This window comes from Meleagris gallopavo, chromosome 1 (genome assembly GCF_905368555.1).
Source record: "Meleagris gallopavo chromosome 1, MGAL_WU_HG_1.1, whole genome shotgun sequence".
Lineage (NCBI taxonomy): Eukaryota > Metazoa > Chordata > Aves > Galliformes > Phasianidae > Meleagris > Meleagris gallopavo.
The window spans coordinates 68,133,269-68,147,898 of record NC_139404.1 but is presented as its reverse complement, the minus strand read 5'-3'; the positions used below and the strand labels follow the sequence as shown (position 1 = coordinate 68,147,898).

At 43.9% G+C, this 14,630-nt stretch overlaps 1 protein-coding gene across 10 annotated transcripts in view; it reads left to right on the top strand.

The window, feature by feature from the left end:
- Positions 1–4,803: 4,803 nt before the first annotated feature.
- The window catches only part of SCUBE1 (signal peptide, CUB domain and EGF like domain containing 1), a 210,023-nt gene continuing 200,196 nt past the window's right edge, over positions 4,804–14,630 (top strand). For 4 of the 10 annotated variants that reach the window (XM_085232490.1, XM_085232540.1, XM_085232472.1 and 1 more), the window contains exons 1-2: positions 4,805–5,005; positions 7,364–7,486. In XM_085232490.1, coding sequence (XP_085088616.1) covers positions 4,918–5,005; positions 7,364–7,486 — 211 coding nt within the window. In that variant the 5' untranslated portion in view covers positions 4,805–4,917. Of the gene's footprint in view, positions 5,006–7,363; positions 7,487–14,630 lie in introns of all 10 variants that reach the window. The other 6 variants (XM_085232527.1, XM_085232519.1, XM_085232506.1 and 3 more) reach the window with 2 other exon arrangements.

Below are 14,630 nucleotides of genomic sequence, written 5' to 3'. Positions count from 1 at the left end.
TGCTGGTTAGTCCTCTGAGAACTTAGTTTTATTTGTATTATATCTATCAAAACCCTAAGCATACCACTGTGTTCTTAGATATAGCTTATTTTTCATGTACTTTGGCTATTCTTTTGGACTTGAATAGGGTCATCTGCCCTTTGCAATGCTCACAGTAGTGCTCAGCATCATCGTTTTAAGTGCATGAATACTGAAGAGTGTGGGGACTATAGCTTATCTTTCTGTAAAAGGAGCTGCTTCAGTCTTCTAAAATGTGAAATAATGTTCCAGTAGTTAAAGAAACTTCGTTATGGTATTCTAAAGATACCATTTTAAGATAAGGGCATCTCTTTTTTAGAATACACTGAGAGAAAATCATCCTTTCCTTGATTTAAAGACCTCTCTGTTCAGAAGCACAATTCTGTTTACTGGGAAGCAACTGAAACATACTGGCTGTCACACCCCACAACTAATCTGATCACTGCTATAGATAGCAATGGTGTTGCTTACTATAAGACAGTAGGAGACAGGACCTTGCTTGTTCTAATTTAGAACCTCCATCTGCACTTCTCCCTTGATCAATCTTAAATGTAGTGAAGAGCAACTATCCTGTGATGCTGCTCTACTAGTTATCAGCTGAACACCATCGCTCTCATGCTACGAGACCATAGATCTTACTTTTCATTGCCAGCTACCTGGTACACTCACTTGTGTTTCCAGCTGGCAGTTGGAATTTTTCATTCATGTGACACAGCTGAAGAGGCTGAGGCTACAATCAAAGCAGGAGAGATGTAGGCTCTCCTACCAAGACTGATCTCATTTCAGCTGTGTTGGATGAACTGAAAAGCTAAATTAAAATGTGTTTAATTACAGTACAAAGTATTACACTTGCAGTATTACATGTGTTTTGCATTTCTATGCAGGCACCTGCTTTGGTCATCATTTAGGATAAAAATTATTTCTGGTAATAGATAGTTGAATACACTTTATTCAATGAAGCCGGACTTAGTCTATAACTCCTCTTTAGCACACTCCATGCAAGTTCATACGTCTTGCTCAAGATCATGTTTATAAATCAACAGGCTCTTACACAATCTGGATTACATGCTGTAAAGACTACAGCTAAACAAAGGAGTAAATACATACATACACTTGCACTCAAATAAGCTTTCTGGTTTTAAGAAATCTGTGTGTGAATCTGCACCACTCAGATAATCTTCTCACTACACAGCTAGCTAGGATTTGGGTTGATGAATCTCATCTAGTCTTTGGTCTTCTAGATGTTTTTGGTGGAAGTTCTTCTTGCAGTACACTACATAAACGCTAACGTACAAAATTTGCCATCCTCTCTTATTATAGCTACTTAGAGAGAAGAACTTGAGGTTTACTTCAGTACAGTGGTGCTCCCTAAGCAACGCAGAGTTTTGAAGGAGTGTACAGATTTCATTCTGACCCTTAAGTAGAAGGGTGGGTGGGTAAGGGAGGAAGAAATTTGCAGAAGCGTTACAGATATTTTTCTTCCCCATTTGCATGAGAAATAACCTCAAGATTTTTTCTGGAATTGGGAAAAGTTTTGGTTAAAGAACTTCTCTTGAAATTTCCTGGAGTCTTGTAGCTGCTGTTAATGTATGAACTGAAACATTTTGTGTTTAGGAAAGACCCCAAAAAACTGAAGGCCCCAGAAAAACTGAAGCAGGGGACTGACAGGATCCCACCACAGCGTGGCAAGGCGTTCTGCCAACTCACCCACCTCTGCAGCTGCACTCCTGGGCTGCAGTTGAAACTTGCTGCTTCCTGAAGTCTTGGGGCTTCTTTGAGGGTTTTTTGGGGGCAGGCAGGGCTCTGAGTTGGAACAAAATCAAATTTCACAATACTAAGTCCTCTAAAGTGGAATCAGCTTTTCCTCTGAACTGCTGTCATGATATGTTCTATAGAGAAGAAGAGACAGCTCATGTGGCTTAGAGCCATGTTACTTCCCACATCTGGTTTTGAGCTAAGCTGAAGGATAAAGGGACTGTGAATAGAGGTCATGGCCAGTTTTCTTTATCTTTCAATGTATGATTCCGATCCTGCTGGGACAGTTTTAGCAGAAGTCCACATGCAAGAGTAGTTCTGCTGATGAATATGAATGTGCTTTGGTGTTCCTTATGTGCTCAGGGCCTTGATTAAACCAGAAAAGCACATGGATAACTCACTGCAGATCTTGGATAGCAGTAAGAAAAGAAACAACAGAAAGTATCTCTGATTGAATGCCCTAATTGGGACTTTGAAGAAGAAATCAGAGCCAGCTGTAGCCACTTTTGAAGGAGGAGTTCACTTTAACATGAGTTATCATAAAATTTTTTGAGGACTTACATCTCATAAAACAACTCAAAAGCTTTCTTAGCTGCTGGATTACTACTTGCTGCTGTCTTGTGCAGTCAGAGCAGTTAATGACTATTCCGGATTTCAGATTAAAATTGACTGGCGTAGGCCTAAAATACCCATGAGAATACCTTTGTCTGAGTTGCTTGACCTTTCTGGACTGTGCAAATCTGCGAGTTCAAGAGGGTAGCATGTTAAGACAGCGGCAATACAATATATTTGTATGCAACCACAATAATGAGTAACATTCATTTTGAGAATAACTGAGCTGACTATGATAAAAATGTGATGGCAAGTAATCCATATCAGACGAGGAGCCAGAAGTTGTACTAGCAAAAATATAACTGCTTTGAGGGCTTCTGTAGAGGATCATTGAGCTACAATCCTAAAGAGTGGGTAGGTGGTGAGTTTCAGCAGCAGCTTATTTGGTCATTACTTCCAATATTGTGTTATATAACTATAAACAAGCACAGAAGCACAACTTTAAGTGGAAAAGTTTAAATTCCACAAGGATCCTTTTTTCTAGGGTGTGGCCATTAGCAAGGAAAACTGCTGAAATGGTCCTCATGGAAATATTTAGCCTGGTGCAGTAGATCATGTTCCTTATTGTATGTGATCACCCTATCATAAGGTTCTGGACATTGTTTGATAAACACTGTGCCACACTATTTCCACATAGATTTTTATTTTTTTTTTTTAAAGGAAAAAATTAAAGCTGATGGGCAGCTGATGTGAAAGATGCTTAGCTTTCAGTTGCATGCTCCTTTTGGAGTATACAAGGAAATACTTGGATAGCATAATAGATCTGGATCCATCATAGAATCATGGAATGGCCTGGGTTGAAAAGGACCACAATGATCATCTAGTTTCAGCCCCCCTGCTATGTACCCCCCTGCCAACCACCAGACCAGGCTGCCCAGAGCCACATCCAGCCTGGCCTTGAATGCCTCCAGGGATGGGGCATCCACAACCTCCTTGGGCAACCTGTTCCAGTGTGTCACCAAATCTGCATGAAAAACTTCCTCCTAATATCTAACCTAAACCTGTCCTGTCTCAATTTAAGACCATTCCCCCTTGTCCTATCACTGTCCACCCTCGTAAACAGCCATTCTCCCTCCTGTTTATATCCCTTCAAGTATTGGAAGGCCTTTTCCTGAATGCCAGATGGGCAGTGCTAGTGATGTGCAGAATGCATTGAACTGGGAAAGATGCAAGACAACTGTGGTCATTCCTATAGGAGTAACTTAATATGACACTTTCAGTGCCTGCTAGAAAGAAAGTCACCAGGGCAACTGGAGTGTTTTGTTGCTCTAGCAAATCTTTTTATTACAGGGTGACTCTGAAAAAATTGAGATTGTTCATTCTTAGACAGTTCAAGTGAGTTCTTCCCTGGAAAATAAGCTTTTCAGGCAATCTGCCTGAATGAAGTAGCATGGTTTAATGAAATCACAAGGCAAATGAGGTTTTCCTAACAAAACAAAGAAGAAATCTAACAAGAAGTCTTAGCCTTATTTTTCACTCAGGCAAAACTCATACTTACAAACGCTCTGAAAGTAAGGGGCCCTTCCAAGGAAGATCGGCACACGGTGTTAAGAGTTTAGAGTCCCTGTCTGGGCCGACCCAACTTCGGGATGCCCGCTCCAGCTACAGCGCGCCGTACGGCTCACTAGGTGGAGCTCTAAGGTACCAGGTAACCCCGCTGGGATCCGCATGGCGGGACTGCTGTGCACCCAGGGCAGGCTGCAGCACGGGATTCACACTGCTCCTCGCTGCGTTAACACGGCAATAAGGGACTGGAATTGAGGGGTGGCACCGCCCCACCCCTAAGGGATGTGCGAATGCCCAAAGCCAGCGGTGTGGACACTCAGAAAGCAAACAGCTCTTGCTTTGTGACGGAAAAAGCAGTGCGTTTAGTGATGGAGAAGCAGCTTTCTTACATTTCCTTCCCGTTTGTTCAGGCTTTAGGACGCTTTACGGACGAGCGTGCTGCAGCGGGACATGCGGGCACCGGGAGGAAGCGGGCAGAACGGGGCCGGGGCTGTGCCGGGCGTTGTTACCTATGGGCCGCTAACTAGTGTGTCCTGGCGGCGGGTCCGCCAACTACTACAGCCCTTTAAAGCGGTCGGTCCTGAAGCCCGCAGGGCCGCGATCTCCCCCTAGGAGGGGAATTTCTCACGTTTGGGTCTAACACGGAATGGTTCCTCCTTCGGGGCGGCGGTGACAGCGACGCTCCTTGCCCAAACGACCTCAAACCCAGCGGGGACCACTCCCGCTTCCCCGGAGCTTTCGGCCCCCAGCCGGCCCCAAGAGCTCTACACGGGCTCCCCACCTGTCGGGGCCGCCCCGCCGACCTCCCCCTCCCCACCGTGCCGGCGGGGCCGAGGGCAGAGCCGGGGCTGAGGGCGGTGCGTCCCTCCCCGGCCCGCCCCGGGCGCCGGCCCCGCCCCCGCCGCGGGAGCCGCGGCGAATCAGCGGGGCGCTGTCAGGGCGTCAGCGCCGGCGGCTCCGCGCGGCCGGCCCCGAGCGCGTCCCTTATCGCAGACGGGCACCGGGGGCCGGGACCGCATCATTACCATGGGCACTGTTTGCTTTGCGCGGCGCTGCTGTTTGCTCTTCGCCCTCGCCTGGGCCGGCAGGTTGGCGGCGGGCAGCGGGAGCGCAGGTAAGAGAGTCCGCCGCGTACCGCGTTTCCCACCCGTGGCTCCGGGGCACCGCAGCGCTCCGGGCCGCCCGCCAGCCTCTCCCGCTTCGGGGTGACGGGGAGAGGCCGCTCCTCGCTGCCGGAGGCGTCCTCGCGTCGGAACCGGGGGACGGATCGGGAGGGCAAAGTTAGCGAAGCGCCCGTGGGGTGAATCCGTGCTGAGCGCCGGGCGCTGCGCGGGGGAACGCCGGCTGCGGGAGCTCCGCGGTGCTTCCCTGCGTTAACCCCGGGAGCCCGTTTGTCTGAGCAGCCTCGCTCCCGGCTGTGCAGTAGCAGCAATGATAGCAGCAAGCCTTTGCTCTGGTGTTAAAAATCTGCCTAGGAATGTTGTAAGCCAGAGGTAATCTCTTAAAGATGTGCGTGCGGTCCCCAAAGTTGTGTGCTGGCAGGAACCTTCCAGGTAAAGCGGGAGGTGGGGGAGGGAGCAGAGAAATCCCCTTTCCCCCGATACTGAGTTGAAACGCAGCAAAATGTACGGAGGCGGTGTGGAAGTTCGTGAAGTGCCAGAAATGCTGTGCGGGGGTCCCGTGGGGCCGTGCCCTTCCCTTGGGCTCCGTGCCACTCCCGGCCGCTTCCCGCTCCTGCTGCGCGGTGTCCCCGCGGCCCCGCACGCTTCGGATGTCCGACGGCATTGCGAGGAGTGCTGCTGTCACCCTGCCGCTCTGATGGGCGGTGGGGCCGCTTGAATGACTTAAAAGCATGAAACAACGCTTTTCTTTTTTTTTTCTTTTTTCTTTTTCTTCCTCTCTCTCTTTTCAAATCCTTTTTGTGCTTGACTGGCACTGTGTCTGGGTCGGGCAGCAGTCTCGCACGCCCAGAGCGCACTCATGTAAACCATAGCGAGTTCTCAACTGGCCCGAGAGGGCAAGAGAGAAGGAAGAGGCGTGCAGCAGCCGCGCGTTTCACGAGAAAACGCAGCGCTGCGTGTGGCAGCGGAAACTCTTCTCTCCTTCCCGGAGGAGCCCTCGGGAGCGGGCTGCTACCCCCTGGCAGTCGGGACCCGTCCCGCACCTCTCGGCAGTGCCGCGGTATCTGCGCCCTGACGGAGCCCTCCTCCTCTGAAGCGCCATACCGCCGGGAGCGGCTGAGCGAACGCTTCTCAAACGATTAGCGTTAGGATTTCAAACTGCTTGACTTTGGTGCATCTTTTGAGGGGATCTGTTCATCCGGTTGGCATGAAACCAGCTGCACGTGTCTCGTTCTGGATGCCCCCTCCCATCGCAGCAGCAGTCTCCCCGCTCCTCGACGGCTCAGGGCGGGCCGTGCCGTGCTCAGCCGCTGTGCCCCCGCCGGGCACGGGCTCCTCTGCCCGCCTTCCCGTGGCGAGGCCGCTCGGAGCGGAGCGAGGGGCGCGGGGCCGGCAGCACGGGGCGGGCCCCCACCGAGGCGGCCCCTCGTGAAGGGGACGAGTGGGACTGGGACCGCGGGGGGGCAGGGCAGGTTAGCAGGGCTGTAAATGTTCCCATGTTAACAGCACACCCCGTCCGTGAATAGGTCGGAGCTCTTTTTTTTTTTTTTCTTTTTTTTTTTTCCCCTCGTCTCCTATGCTCACTTCATTAACATTCCCACGACTACCAAATCTCGCCTCTCTCATCCTCCTCCCTCCCCCCTCCTCTTTAAATCCGGGGGAGAAAACGAATGCCCGCCGCTGAGATGTTTGTAAAGGCTTCCTCCCCTGAGAGCGAGAAAAGCGCTCCGGTCCCCTTTCAGAGCCCGCCGCGTCAGAGCGGCAGCGGCGGCTGGAGGGCGGCCGGCACCGTTCCCTTCCAGGCGATGCTCGGTAAATGATGCTGGTACAGGTCACTAACTTAACGAGGTTCGTAGGGTTTGCCATTTACTTGTATTTCGCCGTTTAATAAAAAGGATGAAGGCAGTTTTGCTGTTTGGAGTTTTACTCCTCTCATTCCTCCGTCAGCATAGTTGAAATAAATTGGGATATATTTTCCTAAATTAACATATATTTGCTACAGTATGCAAATAATGCAAATAGGCTTGCTTTCTCCTCATTTAAGCTCTCACTTGTTTCAACTAACTGTGATGCGGATCTCTCCTGCCAGACCTATCCAACAGGCACTAATTTCTAGTAAGTTTAATGATTCTTGTTTTAATACAGAAACGTGGGACCAAGATCCCTAATTTACTGGAGAGAAAAAGCCAGCGCTTAGACTTAGAATAACTCGCTGGCTGGTTTGATCATGTCAGTTTAGATGCTCTCAATTCCAGGGTGGTGCTAGGAAGGCAGGCAAGCGAACAGCTTCTGCAAGGAGTGTGTTCCTTTCTCAGGTCTCACGTCTTCTTTGGGTTTATTCTGTATTCCAGATGTTGATGAGTGCACAGAAGGTACAGACGACTGTCACATCGATGCCATTTGCCAAAACACGCCAAAGTCCTACAAATGCATCTGCAAGCCAGGTTATAAGGGCGAAGGGAAACAGTGCGAAGGTAAGGACAGCCAGGCTCCCTTCCCATCTCTACGCCCCTCCCCGCTCTTATTTGTTTGCTCTTTAAAAGCTTTTGTAAATAGCTGAATTCCTGGCACGATTAATGCAGATTTACAGCTGCTTAACCTCAAATCTCGGTGATTATTGGCAAGCATCCCCCTGCTGCTTTTGCTAATTGTCCTCCATCACAAACGGTTGTATCCTCCAGCCTGTCTGGGGGGAAAAAAATAAATAATAATAATATTAAAAAAAAGGAGCACTGTTCCCCTGTGATGCTCCTGCCTTGGCCCATGGAGCGGTGCAGATCACCCCGGCCCCCCCAGGTGCAGGGAGCTCACATCGTGTTCCTTTGGGTCCATCACAGTGGGATTTTTCTGTACAACTTCACTAATGGCCATGTTATGAACTTCGTCTCATCCTCAGCAGAGAGATTATCCTCTGGTGGAAAGAATGGATATGGTAGTCACTGCAGAATGCCATGCAAATAAAAAATGCGAGATTATTATTTTTTTCCACTTGTAAATGCTCAGCAGCTATATAAATTCTTCCAAATCTCTCTGCTGCAGACTGAATCTTTTTCAAAATGTACATGGCCAGTCTATAAAAAAGATTAGAGATCTAGAAATGGCTTTGCTGAAAAATTGGAGACCACATTATTTTTCCCCATGGACTTCCAAAGTGTTTGTTCTAGAGCCCTCATAAAACATTTGTTTGGTTGTTGTATTTTTTCTCTCTTGGGCTTAAACTGACAGAGGTCCATTCCTACTGTCCGCCTCTTGGTGCTGTAGTGTCTCTGAGGTGCTGTTCATTTGGAAGCCAGGTTTTCCTCCTTGCAAACAGACAGAATAATCATTCAGCACCGCTGTCGTCCCCTATTCATCTCTTCCAGGGAAAGAACTCTGTGTAGCAAAAATGTACTCTGGGCCACAGCTGTAGAGGTTGCAGTGCACTCATACTCCTCATTGTGTTGGTTTTCCACATTGAAAGTTTCCTTAAGCTTTAACTACTCATTTTTTAGCTGTTCATCTCTTTTTAATAGTAAGCCTAGGTTGTACTCCTACGTGTTTATTGTACATATTTATTTCTGCCTGACTTGCTTTGGTGCATTTAAAAACGGAAAAAGAATTCTGTAAGTAGTAACATTCATATTTCCCTGCACAGTGATGTACATAATCATGCAATTTCTGTGGCTGATGTCATACTGCTGTGCTTGATGGCATTTAGTGTTTGACAGGCTTGAGAAGTACAGTAAGCAGGGACAGACTGCAACGTGTTCTGTGTGGACACTGAATTGTTCAGCATTACTCTGGTAAATTAATGTAAGGTGTTTAAATCAGATATTGCTCTGTGTGATGGTTCAGTAATGGTTCTAAAGATTTTGCATCATCTCTATATCTGAAGTTAGTGATTAATGTCAGACTTCTGGATAAGCAGAAAGCTTGTCAGCTTCCTTTCAGGAGCTTGTTGTAGGTTACTCATGTAGTCCCTTTTAATTTGATCCCCAAGCGGTTTGAAAATTCGTTACTGAAGTAATGTACCTTCAGTGGCAGACAAATATTTGTATAATTGATGTCCTTCTTAAAACCGTAGAGATGAAGGAAGAGTCACACAAGCCAGTGGCAGACCTAAGCTCTTCCTCAGGTCTGCTGTTCATGTAGCGTGGGTTTATTTTGCATCTTAAGGTCAAGTACTCCAAACCGACAGAAATAAACAGTCTGGCAGCGTATGGATTGAGATTTAATGTTCCATTACAAGACTGCACAAGTAATCAGCCTTTACAAATTATCTTTTAAGATAGAAGTGACTGTGCTTGTAATACATCAAACAGTTTTCATCGTGCCAGTAGCAAAGCTGGGTCATTACATGATTCCGGGTCTTCATAACAAAGCTTTTCTAAATGAGATTTTTAGTTAGTCACCTATGAGAAAAGGATGTATTTTGTAAAGATTATGTACCATTTTAACCAAGTTCTTGCTGGCATTTATAGAAAACTACTGTGCTGCTTTATATCAGGAGAGCACTGGCTATAGCATAACTAACTCCCCTGTAGTGCAGACTGTCTCTTACAGCCAGGTTACACTAAACAAACAGAATAACAGTTTGTGCTACGTTGAGCATTAAGAAATGACCCTGTATGATCACATTCAATTTAAAATTTTAAAATCTAAATTTTATTAGCATTCTTCTGAGATATTAGAATTAATGTAGAAAGGTGTGCATGTTAACTTACTTTAAAGATCAGTCTTAAATTTTGCTTCATTCAAAATCAATTTTTGGAGAACAGAATAAAATATGGGAACTAAGGTGACTTGGATGATTTTTAAGCTTTGTAAAAACAGTGTAGCACATACTTAAATATGTCTGGAACATGAGTATGTATTTTGTGTACTCTTGTGCATTTATTTATACTTTTTTATTCAGAGAAGATGAATGGCTTAAAAATTGGTTTCTTAAAGCTAATGCGTGCCTCTGTTGTGGCTGGAAATACAAAGCATAGCCCCTTGTGCAGTTCTGTGAGTATATTGCTGCTCTGACACAAAAGGTAGGAAGAAGTACGCAAGATAGTAATAGTAATAGATAGTAATATTCTTTCAAGTACGCGTGAAAAGCTGTAGCAACAATTACACTTGAAATGAACCTTTTTCTTGACAGCGTGGTAAGTTATTTTAAGAGAGAATTTGTTTCTGGGCTTTGCATTTCTCCCAGAATATCTTTTGGACTAGTTTTTTTTCCAGATTTTCTGATGATTAGGGATGACTTTTTAGTTTCCAGGTCTACCCTATCTTTTTATTTCTTTTTTTCTTTTTCTGGAGGGAGGTGTTGTGATAGGTAGCCTCATCTGCTTGATCCACCTGACAAGTTTCTTTCTCCAGAGTACAGTCATTTGTCTTGATAGAAGAGTTGCTAATTCCTCTTGTGTCCTGTTTCTTGCTTCCCTTTGTAGATTTCAGTTTACATTTGTGATTTTTTTTTTTTAATGCCCTATCTGCTGTGCTTTTGTCAAGCTGTGTGGTCAGCATTGCCGTAATAATATTTCTCCATATCATATGATATATCAATATCCTTTGACCACAAATTCTCTAGCTGGCATTTCCATGGGACAGAATAGTGTGTCCAACCCAGGTAATCGTTAAAAAAAAAAATTCACTTCCAGCTGCTTGTTTTTATTCAACATACGGAATCTATGTCATATAAACTGAAACTAATTTAGTGTCTGTGGCACTGACAGATCTACTATTACCTTTGGGCATCTTTGTTAAGGCTTTAGTTAATATCTCAAACACAGTGGCCTTATCTTCTTTAATTTAACTTTTGGTCTCCATTCAAGTGAGTATCTCACTGAAGTTGCTAGCTGCAAAATTATGTCAAAACAATGGAAAAATCCAGAAGATTCAAAAGGATTTCAAACCCTGGAGCATCCTAGGCCTTGAGAGGGCCTCTTCTGTCCCTGATGCCATTGTTATGTCTTTGCTGTTGTAGGTTGCTCTATTGTTGAACAATCTATGAAAGGACTTAGCTCTCAAACATGGTTAATTTTTTTGCTCCCACTACTCAGACAAGGCTGTACCAAATCCTCATGCCATTAGTGGTTAAAAAACTATATGATTTCTGGTTGATTTTTATCTGGATATTTTATATCCAGTTAATGCCTTGTGCTGATTCTCTATTTTAATTTTTTTTTTTTCCCTTTAGCATACTGATGATGATTTCAGTGGGTTGTGCTAGTTGTAGTTTCTTTCTCTTCTGGATGATACTTTATAGATGGGACCCTCTATACAGAGAAAATGATTGGGTGGGTGTGATTATTTATTTATTTATTTATTTATTTATTTTTCCTGAAGATGTTTACTGGGACCTTTTGCTTCTGGATTGCAAAACTCTGCTCCAACCTTTCCCTTATTGAGTAATATTTTCCTCTTGTTATGCTTTTTCTGCTACCTTCCGTAGTATCACTGTAATTATTCTTCAGTTATTGTATTCGATTTTACACGGTTGTCGTCTTCTTGAACTCTGCACAGAAGAGTTCACTCACTGAATGGAATCTTTCAACTATCTTTCTCCATCATGAAGTTTCATGGTGTTGCTGATGGGCTTCTCACTGAGGGCAGTATGTCAAAAGATCTTGTGAGAGTCTGTCTCAAGAGGCTGATTTTTTTAGCTCTCTGCTCGTGTTGGAAATTTTTGCTATCAGCATCTTACTGTGTGATTGGTAGTTGGGTATGCCTGTACAGCTGTAGATATGGACATTTGTTATATGTTGATATATTTCGAGTAGTCATTTCAGGTGAACAGGTCATGGTAATCTGCAAAGGGAGCTGTTACTCTTGTTTACTCTGATGATAGGAGCTCACATTTAAGGGCACACATCTATTTGGTAATATGTATTCATTGTCCATTCTGAACACGTGTGTTCATCGGAGGGCTGAAGGAGTCTTCTGTGCAGCTAAGCAATCTAGCAGTGCTTCTCCACATCCAGGGCTGACACATTGCTCACTGAAACTACTGCCATAGATTCTAATGTTTGTCTATGTACACTGGAAGTACTCGATGAATGGAAAAATACTTGTGTTTATATATCTAAGTCTTGCCATTTCCATTAATATTCTGTGACACTTAGTGTTGGCTTTGACACAATCTGTTGTTGCAGACAGAAGAGCAGGGAATACTGTAAAGGTTATCTCAAAATTTATAACTCCAAAGGCCATCTTTGGAACTAGTAATTCTAAGATAGTAGAAACCACAGGGCAGTGAATTTTTTATTTGAGTAAATGTTAGAGATTTTTGAGACTGTCACACTCAACTCTATTTTCATGCTGAAGGCGCAGCCAGTATTTAATCTACTTGTGGTGTTCACAGCGATATGCTAAAGTTTAATACGAGCAGTTAATTCCATTTATAAAGAATCAGAAACAATATAGACAAACTCTCCTTATCATCTTCAATAATGCTGTAAGTGAGAGACCAAATTTCTTCATATACTCATTTGTTAGATCTATTTCTAAGGAATTAGACAATTCTTAGCAAACAAATCTTAGCAATGGGAAAAACATATGTAAAATGTATTTTCTCATCAGTCTTATTTGAATACTAATGCTTGTTTATCCAGAGTTGACTTAGTATTGTTCTTACAATTTTGATCTTTTTTGCTCATTTTTCTATCTTAAAAAGCTGGTCTCACTCATTGGATTTTAACTGTACTTTAGTCTTTTTAATATCTATTGTATTTTCTCTTGCTCTTCAAAGGTGAATCCAAATACTGTCACAAAGCTCATCTGAATCAGCCTGGCAGTAGCACAGAGCACTTCAGAGTTCTTTTACAAGCTTTCAGTGCAGTCTCTTGCTCTGAAGGTTCCTCCTATCTGGAGGGATAAGTAAGCAGGGGGCCTCTGGAGGTGCTTCTTCTAAATGGAGCAATGATCCCATTTTTATTTATTTATTTTTTTTTTAAGTGCCACCAATTGTTCCATCAATTCACTCAGCAATTCTTTCTTCAGTGGATCTTCTTTAGCAGTGAACCCATGGGAAGTAAATAACTTTCTTGTCTTTCAGTTTCTAAAACCAATGTGACTCAAGGCCTGCACTATAGCGGGCTTAGGCTTGCGTTATCTCTGCATCACTCAGTGGAATAACAGTGATGCTACTCAGTGAGGCAGCTTCAGCGATTTCTTTCTGATTGATGCTAATTGCAACAGAAGGTGAATTTATTCCCTCAAGAAATTGTCGTCTTCCACGATTGTGAAAATATCGACACATTACAGATTGAATATTAGCACTACATTCATAGTCTTACTGCTTGTAAGTAGGTGCTCTGTGAAGCTGGTTTGGTCAGATGCACTGGTAATACCCATTAGTAATATCCCACTATATACATTGGAAAAACAGAGGTTTTTTTGAGCACATACATCCCCACCCTTTGCTTGTTCTGAAAAGCTACAGGAATATGGTGTGTGTGTTATTCCTAAATATTGTTTCATGTTTGATTTATACCATGATGCAAATTCGGTCATTTTTTTGTATAACCATTTTGTGACCTGATGTCTATTTAGTACTTGAGTCTTTCACACTAATCTAATTACCTTTGGACAGGTTGCGCAGTATTCTTTAGGTCCATAGGTAACACTAGGTATCAAATCTGCTGTGCTTTCTAGTTTTTCAGCTATAATACCTTAACATTAACATTAACATTAATTCACATCACCCTCCTGTAATGGATATGTTGTCTTGATGCAATCTTGTTCTAGAAGCCTGTGATGTCTTTTTTATCCTGTGGACTTGCAGCAGCCTATGTGAGCTCAAAGCCACCTTCCAGTTTTGTGGTGATGTTCATTTCAGCATCAAATGTTCCCTATTTTACTCGCACAGAGAGTAACTTTGCTCTGTGTGAGATTTTGTGCTTAGTTCATGGAAAGCAGCTTCTAAAATGAAGAACTACATGTTGTCAAAGAGTAGGGGAGAATGTAAACCAGCTTCTTTGATTTGAGCTAGTAACTAAATATTTTTCCTCTCAGTAATTGTACTCATTTACTGGATAACTTGATGCATCACTTTAGACTGATAAAAGCATCTCCAGTATCCATTTCTGAGGTCTTCTGTATCTGTGCTCCTTTTCTTTTTTTGGTCTTGTAGCATTTAATACTTAATTCCCAGCTTGCCAGTTTCCTGAATTACTTTAGGGAATGGAGTCTCTTAGGGGATGAGGTAGCAAGCAAGAAAATACTCCTGAGAACACTGTGTAATAAAACGGAGTTTTATTGCAGCCTAAGTGAATTAACAGCTTATGGTAACTCTTCCTTTCTCCTTCAGTCTTTCTCTTTTCTTTGAATAGGGCTCTTGTTTTGGCCAGGGTTGAGCCTTGGATTATTTTTTTCTTTCAGATTGATTTGTTTTTCTGATTTAGTTTAGCAGTTTACCCAATAAAGCCCTTAGCTGTGATGGCACGACCCGTTTAACTTCTCACCATGCCATTCGTCTCCATGTGTCACACGCACTCTTGTTTTCTGCCTTTACTCCCTGGCCTGTCCTACCTCTCAGAACTCTTTTCTGGCAGCCCATAATGCTGCTTTAGTGAACAGCTCCCCCGGTGGTCCAGTTTGGAAATCTTCCATTTTTAGTTAGGAAAAGAACATTTGCTACCTTTTTTTTTT